The following is an 18,379-nucleotide window of genomic DNA, read 5'->3' as shown; positions in this document are numbered from 1 at the left end:
ATCTATGGGCAGGCTGGTTGTACTGAAGTCGATCCATCGATTTGACTTCAGTACAACCAGCCTGTCTTTTTTTTTTTTTTTTGTGCGATCACTGCCGGCTGTTTAACTTTGGTGCCTATTGGGCTGCTTAGATATATTTATTTCACTGCACAACTGCTGTAACAGGAAAGCGAAGGTAAGATAATGAAAATAGAGTATATACGTACAACGACTACCTAACTGCATCTCTGGGTGATTTCAGTTGAGCTTTTATTCACACTTTTGGTGTCTGTTGAGAAACGGGAACAAAAGCCCCTTGAGGTGGTAATAAAATAACACTGAGGTAAAATTAACGATTTATGAGAAATGTTTTAACAGTTAAAGCAGAGCAATTGTCACCTTAGCTCCAGCGACGTGGTGCCCTCGAGCTCCCCGCCCGGTCGCTGACATCTTCGTGCAACCAGCTTCCAGGTCCCACTGTCATTGGCCAGGCTGGTATGACGTCACTCCAGCACATGCACAGGAGTTCAGTCAGATTCAGCATTGCCAAATTTGTACAGTGAGCTGAGCGTGCACGGCTCACTGTACAAGGGTAGACAGGCAGGTAAGTAGTTTTACTGCAGAAGAGACAAAGCATGTCTCGTCTGCATTAAAAATCCTGCCTATTCACCCGTTTTACCATCATTTCACTATATGGTGGGCGGGAGCTCTCTCGTTCTAGGAGGATGTCATATGACGACGTCCTATTCTTGCCACGCATGTGCGCCGACGGGGGTAGCATGGCGACCAGTGGTGTACTGTGTCCCTGGGACACAGCGCATCAACGATCATGGTAAAGAGCCTATGATGTAGGCTCTTTACCAAGTGATCAGCTGATCACAGTTTAAACTGTAAATGTTGATTATCAGCATTGTTCTCCTCGTTCTGACAGCGCGTGAGGAGAGACGAGCCAGTAAGCGGCATTCCTTAGCAGAGACATCTGCACTGACAATTAGGGCACTGATCAGTACAGTCCCATCTGTGATCACCAGTGCTGCTAATCAGCGCCTCCTCATCAGTGCCTATCAGTGTCCATCAGTGCAGCTTACCAGCACACATCAGTGAAGGAGAAAAATTACTTATTTACAAAATTTTATAACAGAAACTTATAAAAACAGTTTTTTTTTTTACTTGGCTTAAAATTCCACTTTAAGGTTAAAGCATACCTTCAGTCATTTTTCATCTTTCTATCTATTAAATCCTCTGCCCTTCTTGTTTTAACTTTGGATAGTAAAACTTTTTTTTCTGCCAGCAAATACCTTATTACAGCCCACTTCCTGTTTCTTGTCTGGTCATTATGACATCATGCACAGCTCTCTCTCTCAGGCCGCGTACACACGCGCGGACTGTTCGCCCAACTTTGTCCGTCCAACAGTTTCAGCAAACAGTCCGCTCAAAATTAGCATGGACGGACATGCCCACACACGACGAACGAACAGTTTGCTGAAACCGTGCGCGATGACGTGAACAGCACGTACGACGGGACGAAAAATACGACGTCCTATACACTGCATTATAGCTTTCGGCGTGAAAATCCTTTCTGAGCATGCGCGCAACTTTGTTTGACGAACAAGCCTACACACGAGCGGGCTGTTCGCTGAAACAAGGTTTCAGCGGACAGTTTTTCGGAAATTCCGAAAAACCTTGTCCGTCCAACTGTCCGCTGAAACTGTCCGCTGAAAGCCCACACATGAGCGGACTGTCCGCCCAAACACTGTTCAGCGGACAAAGTTGGGCGAACAGTCCGCCCGTGTGTACGCGGCCTCACTCTTGTGAGAGTTTGCCAGGAAGGGAGGGGGGATGAGTCATATGAGGGTCAATCAGAACTGCAGAGCTGGAGGTGAGCCTCTGTGTGTCTGTGTAAATCCAGGACGTGAACAGGCAGCAGCTTCAGCTGCCCACAGTTAAAATGGATGCAGCCAGGCTCAGTGGAGGGAGATTTCTGCAGCATATTTGGCATTTACAGAATCACAGTATATATAAAATAATATGCAAAGCGGTTGGAGGAAAGCTTCAGAATGGCAAAGATGTTTTTTTTTAAAAACTAAGGGAGCAGACTACAGTTTCTCTTTAACAATGAAAATTGACTGCACACCTACTGTAGGTAATATTGATACTTCCAAGCTGAACATTTTGAGTGGAGGTCTAAAATGCACCGTTTATTTAAGCTGATACGTTTTTTATCCAAGGATGAGGGGTCTCATTAGAAGGCACCGCCTCCCCATGGTAGAAACGGTAATAAATTGCGAAAATTGGAGTTTTAAGGTGCCAAATTAATCAATTGACACAATCAAAAATTACCAAAATTGTATTAAACATAAACAAAAATGTTAAAATAAACATATGAACATTCATACGGTCGTAGTACATGGTATTAAAGCTGGAAATACAATGTACTACGACCGTATGAATGTTCATATGTCGGTGTTAACATTTTTAATGTTTATTTAAGAACATTTTGTTAATTTCTGATTTTGTTTCAATTAATTTGGCACCTTAAAACTCAAATTTTCGCACTTTATTACTAATGTTTATTTAAACTGATGTCAGAACATTTGTACATATCCATAAAATTTGGGAAATGTTGTGCTGGAAGTTGATCTCTCCACTAACAATGTCTTGTATATTTTGCAGTGAGGGTCATGGGAAACTGACCGTCTTCTCAGTGAAAGCCATCTTGGCGACCATGTGTGGTGGGAAGATCCTGGACAAGCTGCGATGTAAGTTTGAGGACACAGTGCTGCACTCCATTCTTTGAACTGAAGAAACGATAATAGTCGCTGGGGGGCACAGAAGCCTGGTGGCATTTTTGGAAGGGTTTTCTTGGAGGGACGAATTCCCAGAATGATTTCCCTTATTTATACGCTGGATTCATATTATGTAATTTACAGAATCTTTAGAACCAATCACATCACTGCCTGACCCTGGGGAGTTTTAATGTACCTTCCTGTTTTCATAAGCTTTACGTTCAAACACTCGTTACTTTACGCCGGCCATAGACGGATCGAATCTCCCTGCTGAACCGGCTGAGATTTGAACCGTGTATGGACACGCTGAATGTACCAAGTTGATCGATCGATCAACTTTGGTACAACCAGCCTGGTGGATTCACTTGCAATTATTGCTAGTAGCTGCTCTAGCCGCTAGCAGTATTCCCTGTCTTCTCCGGGGGAGGGGTTGGGGGAGCCATCACTGCCGGGAGCAGACAGTTGCGCAGCAGGAGGGATTCCGCTGTCAGCGCGATCTGCGTTGATAGGGGGAATCATGCAAATTTCTTTCCTGCAGCTTATGGTTGCAGGAAACAAACATGCACCGTCTATGGCTTGCCTTACCTTAAAGCTGAACATATGATCTTAATTGCAGGCTTGACAATTAATGTACAGTAGATCTGATATCTGACTAACTGCTGTGGAAGCTGACAATCTCCGTAGTAGTCGGCACTACTACATTGATTGCCCAAATCTTGAGTCCTGTGCCACTGCACACTGACCACATGGGGTTGGAATAACCAGATAGCATGACCACACGTAGAGATCTGTGCAGTTCAGTCCTAATACAGAAATGTTGCTTCCATCAAGCTGTCATACCGATTTTTGGACACCTAAAGAATGGTCATGCAAAAACACTGAGATTGTACAAACTCCATGCAGACGGTGTCCATGGTGACAGTTGAGTCAAGGTCCCAGAGCTTAAAGCTCTAATGTAGTACTGTCACACAAGGTACACAGTGAGGGTGCAGTAATTTTAATATAGCAGAGACCATTTAATTGTGCTGCATTGCTTCCCTCTGCTGGTGAAACCGTTACACTGCATGTTGCTTGGTGCTTGTTTGTTACTCAAATCCAGCGTAGCAATCTGTGCTTTAGTGGAGTTCATAGTTGAGTCTCATTGACCCATTAAAGTGGGAGAACATGCAAACTCCATTCAGATTAAGCCTCTCGTGGGATCGCAACCTAAGACACTAATGCTATAAACAACACTTCTACCCACTTAGTCTCTTTATGAACGTCATCTTTTGTTTCAGGAGTGTCAGGTTGCTTTAAGCGGTCAGTATGACACACTAAGACTTGTAGTTTTGCAACTCTTGGCGACTCGCACAGATTATCTGTCACGGATCGCATAATGTCGGTAGAGAATTCAAGTCCGCATCTTTCTTAATTGGTATTTTATCTCCCACTAGACTCCAGAGAATATTTTCATTCGGCCAGCGCCCTCTGCTGGAGAGACAGTGGTCAGGTTGGTGTGTAGAGTTGTATGTATGTCTTACTAACATCACTCTGCCACCTGTAAATAGATCTATTTTACATGTATTTGGCACTGTTAAATGCTCTAACACAGTAATACACATCTGGTGAGATTTAATTCACTGGCCTATGTTGGACTGTGTGGGGTGTTGAGTCCAACATAGAATCCAGACACCTAACAATGTCTTCTTCCCTAGATCTAGTGAAGAATAACTGGCCACTCAACCAAAACTACAAGTTCTTCCCATCATTAGACCCTACTATATCTCCTCTCAGACACTACTATGGTTATCCTTAGACTGTACTATATTTATCCCTAGACCCTTTTGGGGTATCCTCAGACACAGACTCAGAACCTACCATGTTAAAGCTGAATTCCAGGAATTCAGCCATATGGTAAACAGTGAAGGCACACTATGAGTTAAGTCCAGTGAGGTTCATGACGTCTCCCGGACTTCTCCCTATTTACACCTTACAAGTTTATTGCTTTGCTGGAGAGACACTCCATTGAGAGGAGAGAGGCACATAGAGCAGCTATGCCCATCCCTCCTCTCTGCTGCCCATTCACAGAAGCCTTTGTATTTTTTAAACGTGTTTACATAATACCAAAGCTCCTGTGATTGGGCAGGAGGAGGGGAGGGGTGGGCATAGGAGCTACAGTGACTCTACTGTTGAAGATGCTGAGACCAGAAGAATCAGCGCTGGGCTCACGGAACTACAGCGATAGCCATCTTCAAGTAGTACTATAAACTTTATCCAACGCACATAATAAAGATAAGTCCAGGACATGTCATGTACCTCTTTGGACTCAACTCATAGTATGCTTTCACTTTTTACAAAGGCGCTCAATTCCTGGAATTCAGCTTTAATCCTGAGAGCTAACAGTATTTGTCAGACCCTGCCTTGGTTATCCTAAGAGCATACCATGTTTGTCCTCTGACCCTTTTATGTTTAACCTCCCAAGCCTACTGGTTTTGTCCCCAGGCTTGCAGTGGTTATCCTCAGACCCCTGCTATGTTAATCCTTAGACCCAGTGGCAGCTGGTGCTCAAAAAACACATCAATTAAAGCCTCACTGTGCTCACCAAATGCAGCCCCTGTGCCCACCATTTGCAGCCACTGTGCCCATCATGTGCAGTCACTGTGCCCTGCACTGTGTGCAGCCACTGTACCCACCAAATACACCCCTTGTGCCCATTATGTGTAGCCACTTGTGCCCATCAAATGCAGCCACTTGTGCCCATCAAATGCAGCCACTTGTGCCCAGTTTATGCAGCCACTTGTGCCCAGTTTATGCAGCCACTTGTGCTCAGTTTATGCAGCCACTTGTGCTCAGTTTATGCAGCCACTTGTGCTCAGTTTATGCAGCCACTTGTGCTCAGTTTATGCAGTCACTTGTGCCCAGTTTATGCAGTCACTTGTGCTCAGTTTATGCAGCCACTTGTGCCTTCCGCCCCCCCCCCCCCCCACTTGCGGTGCTTGCGTCTCTGGCAGCACTAAACCCCCCCACGGCGCTGACAGATCCCTGGCACTTACCATGGTGCCAGGCAGCAGCTCCTCTCCTCGCACCAGAGTGGCGGCAACCTCCACTCCAGGGTGTGTCTCCTCCACTCTTCTTCCTAAGTGCCAGGCATCCAATAGGGTGGCCTGGCGCTTTAGCCAATCAGGTCTGATACCCTGACTCCTGATTGGCGTGGAGGAAGGTTAGTGTGAAAATAGAGAAAATGTATTTGCTGTTGTCACACAATTGGGTGGGAGCAGGGCGCACTCTCTGTGCCCTGAGCCCACCCTATTTTGAAGCCTTTTAGAGCCTCTGGCTCTAATCAGGTGCTTCAAAATGTACCATCCCCGCCCACAGTGCATGCTGCCACTGCTTAGACCCTACCGTGTTTATCATCATACCATGGTTGTCCTAAGATCGCATCATGTTTATCCTTAAATAATACAATGTTTATTCATAAGTTGTACCATGTTTACCCTAAGACTCTACCATCTTTAGTCTGTACCATGTTCATCCTTACACCCTACTATGTTTATGATTTGACCATGCAGTATTTTTTATTTTTTCCCAGACCCTCCCATGTTTATCCTCACATCTTACAACTATACCATGTTTGCTCTAAAAATTACCATCTATACCAAGTTTATCCTCAGACCCTATTGTATTTATGAGACTGAACATGTTTATCCTCAGAGACCTTGTCATACAGTGCATCTGAAAAGTATTCACAGCGCTTCACTTTTTCCACATTTTTTATGTTACAGCTTTATTCCAAAATGGATTTAATTCATTATTTTCCTCACAATGTTACAAACCATACCCCATAATGACAATGTGAAAGAAGTTTGTTTGAAATCTTTGCAAATTTATATAAAAAAAAAATCTCATGTACATAAGTATTCATAGCCTTTGATCAATACTTTGTTGAAGCACCTTTGGCACCCATTACAGCCTCAAGTCTTTTTGAGTATGATGCTCAAACACACTTCTTTCTCGTTTGTCATTATGGGGTATTGTTTGTAGAATTTTGAAGAAAATAATTAATTGAATCCGTTTTGGAATAAGACTGTAACATAACCAAATGTGTTTATCCTTAAACCTTCCTGTATTCATCCTAAGTCCATACCATGTTTGTCCTCAGACCTTACTGTAACGTTGGGGTCCCCTTTTAAGCTCACTACTGTTTCTCCAAATATCTCCAAATATCTGCACATCATAAAACTTTTCCATCCTGATATAAACTTGTATTTATGGTTTAGTGGTCCTGTAGTGACAGCATTTCTGTTCTTATGTTAGATACTTTTATAGGTCAGATTGTTTTTTGGTGTAGTTATTATGAATGTGCTTCATGTGGGTGATATAAAGGTTTTTAGTGTTGTGATATAATATAGAGAATGTATTTGAGTGGCTAACCTGCAATAATGGCCCGATATTCATATGCCTTTTTGATTGTGTGTTTTTTTTGTTTGTTTTTTTACTTTTTCATGCATTATTTTGTGTTTTTAGAAAAATTGAAAGGCATTTTGCTGTGTATTTTTACGTGTGTGATAGCAGTTGCACGGTGTGTTTTTTAAATATGACTGTCAAATCCAGTAGACACTAGAGGGTGACCACACTGTCCAGGGCACACCATAATGCAATTGATCCGATCTATCATATCTTTTCAATTTCTCTGCCCTACAAGTCTGTAAGCTCTATTCACAGAACCAGATCGCATGCAGTATTTAGGTGTTTATCCAAATAACCCATGCTATCCTGAAAATGTCAATTCACTATTGGTTTGATATGGATTTTTGGGGGGAGCATTAAAAAAAAAATGCCGTGGGTCTCTTTTTTAAAATCTATACCAGACCCGAATACATTTTCCCTGTTTTTTTTTTTCCTGGCGGCTGCCGGTTTCTTAAAGTGGGAGTCCGCCGGGACTCCGCGTTTTTTATTTTTTTTTTTTTTTTTTAAAGCCAGCAGCTACAAATACTGCAGCTGCTGACTTTTAAAATAGTGACACTTACCTGTCCAGCGCGCCCGCGATGTCGGCACCCGAAGCCGATCTCTTGATCGTCTCTCGGGTGCTGCCGCCGCCATCTTGGGTATGGGAATCAGGAAGTGGAGCCTTTCGGCTTCATTTCCCGGTTCCCTACTGCACATGCGCGAGTCCCGCTGCGCAATGAGGATGGACCCGCTGCCTCTGGGATCTGTGTGTTTCCCAGCAGGCAGCGGGGGACTTTCGGAAAGGGGCTTAATATACGCCCCTTTCCGCAGAGAGCTATCCCGGAAGTGGGTACCTGTACTGTATCTGCACCCCCCTCCCCCCTGAAAGGTGCCAATTGTGGCGCCGGAGGGGGGGAGGGTTCCGATGAGCGGAAGGTCCACTTTAGGGTGGACCTCCGCTTTAAATATTGCATGCCGGGACTGCTACCTATTTAACGTATGCTATTTTATTTTATTTTTTTCTGTAAATGGACTTTTACTCCTGTTTTATGCAGTATTTAACTGCCTAATGACTTTTTTTTTTTAACACTACACATTTTGTTTTGGTGAATGAGTAAGGGAACGATACCCCATACTCATTCACATGGGGGGGGTGGTATGTGGGGTCTCCCTTGTTAAAGGTGGCTTTCAGATAAGCCCCCCCCCCCCCACAACCACCATTCAGGGTTGTGGGGAAGAGACCCCCTGTGGGGACAAGGTGCTTTGGGGGGGCAGGGTCCCCTCCCATGTTGAGGGCATGTGGCCTGGTATGGTTCAGGAGGGGGCGTGGGCGCTCGCTTGTCCCCTCTCTTTTCTGACCATGCTCGAATAAGGGTCTGGTATGGATTTTGAGGGGAACCCCACGCCATTTTTTAAATGTATTTTTTTATTTTTGGCGTAGGGGGTTCCCTTCAAAATCCATGCCAGACTTGAAGGGCCTGGTATGGATTGGGGGGGGGGGGGGGTTACTTGGATGTGGTAAGGTACTGCTTTATGAATGGAGCCCTATATGAGGATGCTTGTGATGAGGGGTGTGGCCACTACTCAGCTATGCAAGGATAGGGAGTTCCACAAAAGAAAAGAAAGCAAACCATAATCCTAAACGGTGACCTCCAGTGCTATGATTTACCATTTTATTTTTGACATGCTTATGATGAAAGAATCCCAAAAAACTGAATTTGAAATAAGATCTTCGTGTATCACCTGAGGGTGACCAAAAACATTCTGTGGCGGTCTTTTTTCCATCTGGTTGGTGGCTGTAGTAATTTCAGACATTTTGGAAATGAGGCCTAGTGTAAAGTTTTCTAAGCAAAACAGAAAAATGGATTGTGTGTAATGGTACATTAAAGAGGAACTCCAGGCCAACAGCTCAATGAAGACATTTAAATAAATATAAGGGAGCTGTCACTAGGATTTTCCCTTTGTACATTCATGCTATGTTTTGTGTCTTCTCTACAGATATCTTCTCGCAGGTGTCGGACTCCAGCGGCTTCATGGTCTGCGCTAAGTTTGACCATTTCCTGCGGGAGGTCCTGAAACTTCCAACCACCGTGTTCGAGGGTCCGTCATTCGGGTACACGGAGCACTCCGCCCGGTCCTGTTTTCCACCACAGGTAAGCAGAGTAGTCTTTAATAACCTGTTAAATATTTGAAGCACAAAATGCTTGTATATTGGCATATCAGGGTTTTATTATATCTGTACATTTTCAAACTAAAAAATAAAACCGGTGCATGATTTGCTGTATTTAAATGACATATACACTATATGGACAAAATCTGTAGACACCTGACCATCACACCTATATGCGCTCATTGGACTCCCATTCCAAACCTAAGGCACTAACATGGAGTTGACCACACCTGTAATTATAACAGGCTTTCCTCCAAGATTTTTTGGAGTGTGTCTATGGGAATTTGTGCTTGTTCAGACAACAGAGCAACTGTAAGATTGGGTATCAATTTTGGAGAAGATCTGGATCACAATCGGCATTCTAAAGGCCATACAGTGTAGATGTGATGATCAGGTGTTTGGCCATAAAGTGTATCTTGATATGTCTCCTTTAGCTCAACTGAATGAGGTCCAATATTTCCGTTCTGTTTTGAAGCAAAACTTATCAGAACATGCATTGCTTTCTTTGAGGCCCATTGTGTACTCACTAAAAAGCTTTAGGGGACCCTGGTTGATGAATCCTGTTCCTTGGGGATCTCACCTTTATTCCTTTCAGTATGTCTCAGGCAGCTATGACATCTGCTTGTCTTCATGCAGAGCTGTGTATCTTCATAAAGTCAGCTATAGGCACACCAAGATGACAGGAAGATCCAACTGTTTTGCAGCCATCCTGTGAACAGCTGGGACCTAAACGTGCACAACATCATAATCATACGGTACATGACACAGGCTTGATAATCCTAGATCCTGGGTTATAGGCTCATACCTTCAGGTGATTGCAAACTGCCCCCTTGGGGGATCCCCTTAACCCTACCCCACCCTGAGTCCTGTTTTTTTTTATAGTGCCCTAAGGTGACAGACCTTTTAAAAGAGAAGCTTTTAGACTCTCCCAGGTGGATGCAGCATTGATCTAATGCTGCATCTGTCCTCCGTTGTTTCTACTCTGAGAACTGAGTGATCAAAGGCCGCTGATTGCTCCGTTCTCTATTTTCAGAGAGCCAGAGTCTGTTGGACCCCCTCCAGCATACACTGAGCTGTGGGGGGGGCTCACTTAGCGGCTGAGCCAGCTGCCAGTCCAGGCATCTGGGTGGATTCTGACATTAAAGTTGGGATCTCTCCAGAGTCTGGACCAGCTCTGTGACCTCATCTGACAATAGTCTTTAGCCCGCTGTTGGCTTAATATGGGTCACAGGAGTGCATTGATCAGATTAAGCCAGTGGTGGACATAATTATTGAAGTGCCCCTGTGCAAAACCAGTTTGTGACACTGCCCCACGCTCCCTCATGCGACTATTAGCCAATTAAAAACACTTTTTTTTAAATTGTCCATTGAGGGGCAAGGGACGTCTTTATACGTTTTTAAACCTGAAAAAAGCAAACCCTTTTGGCGAGCCCTAGGATAACCCCTGCTACTACCAGCATATACGCTTACCGGCCACTTTATTAAGTACATCGTTCTAGTACCGGGTTGGACCCCCTTTTGCCTTCAGAACTGCCTTAATTCTTTGTGGCATAGATTCAACATGGCGTTGTAAATATTCCTCAGAGATTTTGGTCCATGTTGATATGATGGCTTCATGCGGTGGCTGCGCATCCATGATGCGACTCTTGTTCCACCACATCCCAAAGGTGCTCTATTGGATTGAGATCTGATCAGTGTGGAGGCCATTGGAGTACAGTGACCTCATTGTCATATTCAAGAAACCAGTGATGAGATGATTTGAGCTTTGTGTATTATCCTGCTGGAAGGAGCCATCAGAAGATGTAGTCATAAAGGGATAGACATGGTTAGCAACAATACTCTGGTAGGTCGTGGCGTTTGAACGATGCTCAGTTGGTACTAAGGGGCTCAAAGTGTGCCAAAAAAAAATATCCCCCACACCATTACACCACCACCACCACCAGCCTGGACCGTTGATACAGGGCAGGATAGATCCTTGCTTTCATGTTGTTTACGCCAAATTCTGACCCTACCATGAATGTTGTAGCTGAAATCAAGACTCCGCAGACCAGGCAAGTTTTTCTAATCTTGGTGAGCCTGTGCAAATTGTAGCCTCAGTTTGCTGACAGTAGTGGAGCCCAGTGTGATCTTCTGCTGCTGTAGTCCATGCGCTTCCAGGTTTGATGCGTTGCACATTCAGGGTTGGTATTCTGCATACCTTGGTTGTAACGAGTGGTTCTTTTCTATCCTCTTGAACCAGTCTGGCCATTCTCCTCTGACATTAACAAGGCATTTTCGTCCACAAAACTGCCGCTTACTGGATATTTTCTCATTTTCTGACCATTCGCTGTAAACCCTAGAGATGGTTGTGTGTCAAAATCCCAATAGAGCAGCAGTTTTTGAAATACTCAGATCAACTTGTCTTGCACCAACAACCATGCCATATTCAAAGATGCTTAAAAATACCCCTTTTTTCCCATTCTGATGCACGGCTTGAACTTCAGCAAGTCGTCTTCACCACATTTAGATGCCTAAATGCATTGAGTTGCTGCCATGTGATTGGCTGATTTGCAATTTGTATTACCATGCAATTGAATAGATGTACCTAATAAACTGGCCAGGAGTGTATGTCCATGTCCTAGGAGCATGGACATCTTTATTTAGCTCCACTGATTCTGGACTTGGCCTATGATTTCTTCTAGCAAGGTCTTTTTTTCTTCAATCGAGAATCTTCACCCTGTAGCTGCTAGTGGTCTCCCCACATTCTGCACAGTTATCTTCAGCTTTGGCTTCTGGATTTTACTGCTATTGCACTCTGTTGAACTGGACATTGTGGGGGTGACCCTAGAAGTGACCCTGGGCTCTACCTAAATGCCTTCCAGACTAGTAATGTGTGTTTTAGCTGCAGAGCACGTTCCAGTTCTGTTGCCTCTATGCTTGCCCTGTCTTTAAAAGCTCACCAAGTAGATCGTACAGGCCATACAGGCAAGGCGTCAGGTGCTCCCTCATTATAATTAGTTGCTAGGTGCCAAACTTTATTCCTCGTTTTTTTGCTGGCTTGCCGTGCAAGGGTTTGGTGCTGTATTACTAAGCTGGGTGGAGAGTCACAAGTCACTTCACTTTCATCCCTGCCTACTACTCTTGTCTCAAAAGCCATGTGGAATGTCAGTCTTACTGCCCACCTGCAGTGATGCTTGGTCACCTCTGGCCTCTTGACGCTCTGGTTTTGAGCTCCAGCTGCTCAGTCTTTGTAAGTGCCCGAATCCTTGCCTTGGATTTTGAACCTATAAGTTTCTTACCTCACCTATGGCTGCAACATGGCCAGATGTACTGGGTATCCCCAGCAAATGATCCACTAACCAGTTAGGGGCTATTTTATATGGCTGTGATCCAGGCTGTTTGAGCTTACATCTCAGCCACATCTTCTTTCATAAGGATAGATTCTCTTTTACTCATTCTGGATGTCCCCAGGAAGGGTGCTCCAGCTTATCTTTCCACATTTTCTTGGTGGCTCAGGGAAACCATCCCTACTGTACCATTCTGTACTAATATAAAATCCTTTTCTTGAAGTCCATTAAAGGGGTTGTAAACCCTTGTGGTTTTTCACCTTAATGCAGTCTATGCATTAAGGTGAAAAACCTTCTAAAGTGCTGCAGCCCCCCAGTGCTCCTGTTTTTTTACTTGCCTGAACCCGGTTTTATTCTCCCTGGGGACGAGCACACCAGCTCTAGCTGGTGTCTTGTGTCCAGGACTGGTGCTGCCTAGGGGTGCCTGGCCGCTGGTTTCCCTCTGCAGGCTGCACCATGTAACTAACTCAGTCCGACCGGTAGTGAATTAGAGGTGCAATGAAGCACTGGAGCCAGAGCTAGAGGAAGCAGAGCCGATGCTTCCTGTATTTGTGTCACCTTCTGTCACATGGGCAAATGGGGTGGAGTCAGAGATGGAGCCAATGCAGGGGGGTAAAATGAGCTTTCGCCTAGAGTGTCAAAAATCCTTGCACCAGCGCTGCTCGTGTCCTGATGGGATAGATTGATAGTAGTGCAGCCATTGGCTCCCGCTGCTATCAATCTAATCCAATGACACATAGAGGCGGGGCCAAGTCCTGCTTTCTGTGTCAATAGATGCAGAACTTGGGAGCGCGCCTGCACGGGTGTCCCATAGGAAATGTGGGGAGGAGCTACTAGTGCTGCTGGGGAACCCCAGAAGAGAAGGACCGGGGCCACTCTGTGCAAAACGAACTGCACAGTGGAGGCAAGTATGACATGTTTGTTGTTTTAAAAAAAAAAACACAAGGGTTTAGTAACCCTTTAAGAGACACAGGCCTTAGCCCTCATTATTTACAATCGTGCCCTCTTTACTGCTTTGCCAAAAAACTGAGGCATGCTGGTAGCAACGGGATTTATCTCAGGGCTGGCCTACAGTGTGTTTTTTTGTTTTTTTGTTTTTTTTTAGCAAGTATCTAAGGAGGCATTATAACACCAAGGTTTAAGACTTCCAATGTCTCTCATTGGACACTAAGGGATTTTCCAGTGCGTAAACAATTGGTATTACTTCCTGAGTAACGAATGACCGCTAGATAGAAGTGAACCATATACAAAAATTTTGGAGCTTGTGCCTTCGAAATTTGGGTTTGGAAGGTCGGAATCGGCTGTTGAAACTTGTTTACAAACCATCAGAAAATCTTATGATCGTTCCTCGCACAAAAATGTTTGCCCGATTTTCTTATAGTATGTATGAGCCTTTAGGTCTGTGTGGCAGTGGGAGGGGTCACAGTACCCATCTGACCCATCTCTCTATTGTAAATGCATCTGAACATTTTATACAAATGGTACAGCTGCTGTACAGGATTCCAGGGTGGGCCCTGGATGGGAAATATACAGTATTTTCCCACTATTTGGGTTGTGTTTGCTTTTAAGGGAGAGCTCCAGAGATATTTTTGAGTATTCAGTGATTTCCACCCATAAAGGATGAGGGGTCCTGGGGTAGTCCACCTAGAGAGAAGAGGACCAATTTTACTTTCCTTTTTTTTATTTTTTTAAGACTGGCAAGTCCTCATTTAGGACCTAGAATTCAGAGACTCGTCGAGACTTTTTGTTTAGAAAAATGCCTTCAAACCCTGATTTCAGGGACTGAACGGGTTAACCCGACTGAATAGAAGTCCAGATAATTAGCGGGAAACAGCCATCAGGAGTCTGTTAAAGTGGTTGTAAACCCTTACAAACCACTTTGACCTACAGGTAAGCCTAGATTAAGGCTTACCTGTAGGTCCAAGAAATATCTCCTAAACCTATATGGTTTAGGAGATATTTACCTAAAGACAGCCACTGCTGTCTACGGCGCATGCGCCATAGACAGCGGTGCGCGGGCGCACAGGGTAAGCCGCAGATCGCGGCGATATGCCGCGAGTGTTGGCTCCCGTGCGCATGCGCGGGACTGACGTCAACGCTGCTCCGGCGAATCACAGCGCCGGAGCAGCGAGACCCACCAAGAAGATGGACGCTCGGAACTACAGGGGACAGCGGTGACATCGCTGGCTCCTGTGTCAGGTAAGTGACACATAATGGACTACTATGATGCGATGCATAGTAGTCCATTATGCTTTACCTTTGCAGGGAATGAAAGAGGAAGTAAACCCATCAGGGTTTACTTCCTCTTTAAGGCAAGAGCAGAACACAAAGGAGTGAGCTTATCACTAAAGCCAGCCATGCATGGGTCGAATTCCGAAATAATTTTCGTTCAAATTTTGCACCATTAGCGGGCTGCAGCAATGGACAATTTTCATGCTTGAATTTGAGTAATGCAGGCCATACACGGTTCAAATGTCGAAAGAATTTTGTTTCGAAAATCGTATCTAAGAATTTTCATACGAATTTCGCACCATTAGTGGGCTGCAGCAACAGTCGATTTTTGTGTAGAAATCAAATTTGAGGAATCGGACATGTTGGAAATTTTTTGAAAAACTAACGATTTTCTAATCAATGATGGGAGAATCGTGCAAGAAATGTAATAAGAAAAAAAAATGCGCATTTACAAGACAAGAAAATTTACGGAGAGAAAAGAAGATTCTCGGGCTACGAAAATTCTTTTCTGTAGCAACATGAGGTGAAATTGAAGGCTTGGTCAGCTAAATTTCGAAAATCAATGGTGGCGCCATCGGATCACAAAAAAAAAACTTTCTGATTTTTGAAAAGAAAATTTGTTCAAAATTTGACCATGTATGGCCTGCATAATCAGGCATGTTGCAATTTTTAAATCTTTAAACTGCTGCAGCCAATATTTTTTCCATAGATTTTCGCCTTTTGTCTTTAATATTGGAAAAATGAAAGGTAAAATTTGTTGCAGTAAAAATGTCAATGTAGCGAGCCCCCCTCCGTCACACAGTAGATGATATTTTTGTGTGCTCTGTTAAAGTTGGTAGTGCTCTGTATTTGGGTAATGGCCGTGCACACGATCTGAATATTGTACGACTGATCATACGACTTTTTTCGCTTAATAGTCGCAAGTAGAAATTGAATAGGTAACTAAAGTCATAAAAATTCTCATACGACAGAAAAAAAAGAATCGGAAGTGATGTCATGTGTTGTAATGTATTTGTATTGTATTTTCAGGCGACAACTATACTAACTAAACGAAAATCATACGATCTGGTATCATATGAGGAAAATGTTCGTGCTTGTCCGATCGAATAATATCGGATGAACTGTTGTGAGCGGCTCTCGAAAGTAATGTACGCATGATCTGAACATCGTACGATTCTTCCTCGGACGGCAGTTTTCGTACGATATTCGGATCGTGTGTACGGGCCATAAGTGAGTTCCAGTAAAACATAATAAATAGGCATTGGGACTTTAACAGATAAGCTGGCTATAGACAGATCAGAATTTGGCCAGTTCAGCAGGAACTGGAAGACTCTTGATCCATCTGTGTGCAGATTGGTTGTACTGAAGTCGATCTCCCGAATGACTTCAGTACAACCAGTCTGTTTGTTTATTTTTTCACCTGATCACTCCCAGGGGCTATAGCCTGGGCAGCAGTGGTAATTGTATTCTGCCAGTGGGGAAGGCTCCCACTGTCAAATCACAAAAGCGCTGCAGGAGGGGTTCTCCCATCAAAACTGACTGTGTTGATGGTGGGATCGGGCGATTTTCTTTTCTTCAATCCGTGGTTGAAGGGAAGAAAATTGCATACTGTATGATCTGTCTTATTCTGGCAGTTAAAGCAGAACTTCACTCAGAAGGGAAAGCTGCGCTTGTTTGCCCCCCCCCCCTTTCATTGTCATGCTTGGCACTTTGGGGGGGGGGGGGGTACCTGACAAGTACCCACTCCCATTTGCAGCTCAGTCCCCTTCCCCGTAGGCTTCTGGGACACATCACAGGTCCCAGAAGACTACGGGACCATGCTCAAAGTGCAGTGCAGCTTGAACATGCACTGTAGGAAAGCCACAAGGCTTTACTGCCTTACTTGAGGTGCCAGTGCCTGTACCCGAAGCGGATTGAAGAATCGTCTTGGGTGAGAGGAACACTGGATCCCAGGACAGGTAAGTGTCCCTGTATTAAGTCAGCAGCTACAGAATTTGTAGCTGCTAACTTTTTAATTTTTTTTGGGTGGGGGGCAGCCGAAGCTCCTCTTTAACCACTTCCCACCCGGCCAATGCATATATACGGCCGGGTGGGAGCCGTCTACTCCTGATAGGACGTTCAGGAACGTCCTTCAGAAGCAGCGGGATCGCGCACGCGCGTACCCACGCAGCGGCGCGATCCCGATGTGCTCGTGTCACCCGGACACGGCACATCTCAGATCGGCAGGAGGGCTCTGTGATTGGCCCTCCTGATCACATGACGGCCATGTCCAATCACGGCCGTCATGTGATGTAAACAAACAGCCGGTTGCTAGGCAATCGGCTCTCCTCTCCTCACACGGAAGTCATCGCTGAGGAGAGGAGAGCAGAACGCTGCAGCCGGCTGATGATCAGTGAGTATGGGCTGCTTTTTACAGCTTTTTACTCACTGATCATCAGTCTAGTGTCAACACACAACACCACGCAGTACAAACACAGTCCCCACACATGTCCCCAAAACACACATGTCCCCAAAACATACATGTCCCCAAATAATAAAAACATGTCCCCCACATATGTCCCACTAAAATCACATGTTCCAATGATTATCTGCACACATATGTACGTGATCACCTGCACACATATGTACATGATCATTTGCGTACATATGTCCGTGATCACACAAACCAATTATTATACACTTAACTGAATTTTTTTTACCAAAAACATGTAGCAGAATACATTTTGGCTTAAATTTATGACAAAATTTGATTTTATTGGATTTCCTTTCAAATAGAAAAAAGAAAATATTGTTTTTTTTTCCAAATTTCCGCTTTTTTTGCGCTTATATCGCAAAAAAAAAAACGGAGTCGTGAATAAATAACACCAAAATAAAGCTCTATTTGTGCGAACAAAATGATAACAATTTCATTTGGGTACAGTGTAGCATGACCGCGCAATTGTCACTGAAAGCGCTAGAGCGATGAAAGCTGAAAATTGGGCTGGGAAGGAAGGGGGTGAAAGTGCCCTGTATTGTAGTGGTTAAACAATGAGAAACTTTCATACAGTATAAGCTCAATGGCTCTGGAAAGGTGGCCTGCAAACAAACTAGGCTTCCTTTGAGAAGTAGCCAGAAGGGATTCAAACCATAGTAATAAAGAGCAGGGCTGCAATCTAAAAGGGAGTCCAAAATGGTTTTATTTGTCTGTAATTCAACCATATCAATGATCCTCTGCACTTGGGTATAGCAGCACCCCTCCAAAAAAATGATGAAGCATAGCTGTGAAATATAGTACTTTTAACATATATCTAAAGCCAGAACTTTTTCTTTTTCTTTTGGATATAATAGGGAAGGGTTGGCACACCTTTCAGGTTTATATTGTTGTCTGTGTTCTCACTGTGGAGACTCACCCTATTATTTGTCCTAAGGACCATTGTTTCCAGGACAGAAAGGATGGGGATCTAAAGTTTTAGAGTTGTCTC

The 18,379-nt window shown here is 44.2% G+C and overlaps 1 protein-coding gene across 5 annotated transcripts in view; it reads left to right on the top strand.

The window, feature by feature from the left end:
- DTNB (dystrobrevin beta) overlaps positions 1–18,379 on the top strand; it is a 239,843-nt gene that overhangs the window by 59,400 nt on the left and 162,064 nt on the right. For all 5 annotated transcript variants that reach the window (XM_077489116.1, XM_077489117.1, XM_077489113.1 and 2 more), the window contains exons 5-6: positions 2,653–2,738; positions 9,189–9,343. In XM_077489116.1, coding sequence (XP_077345242.1) covers positions 2,653–2,738; positions 9,189–9,343 — 241 coding nt within the window. The remainder of the gene's footprint in view (positions 1–2,652; positions 2,739–9,188; positions 9,344–18,379) is intronic.

The sequence above is a fragment of the Lithobates pipiens genome, unplaced genomic scaffold (assembly GCF_037356315.1).
Source record: "Lithobates pipiens isolate NorthernLeopardFrog02 unplaced genomic scaffold, aLitPip1_a1.2 Scaffold_18, whole genome shotgun sequence".
Lineage (NCBI taxonomy): Eukaryota > Metazoa > Chordata > Amphibia > Anura > Ranidae > Lithobates > Lithobates pipiens.
The sequence above is the reverse complement of the archived record's forward strand: the minus strand, read 5'-3'. Positions and strand labels throughout refer to the sequence as shown.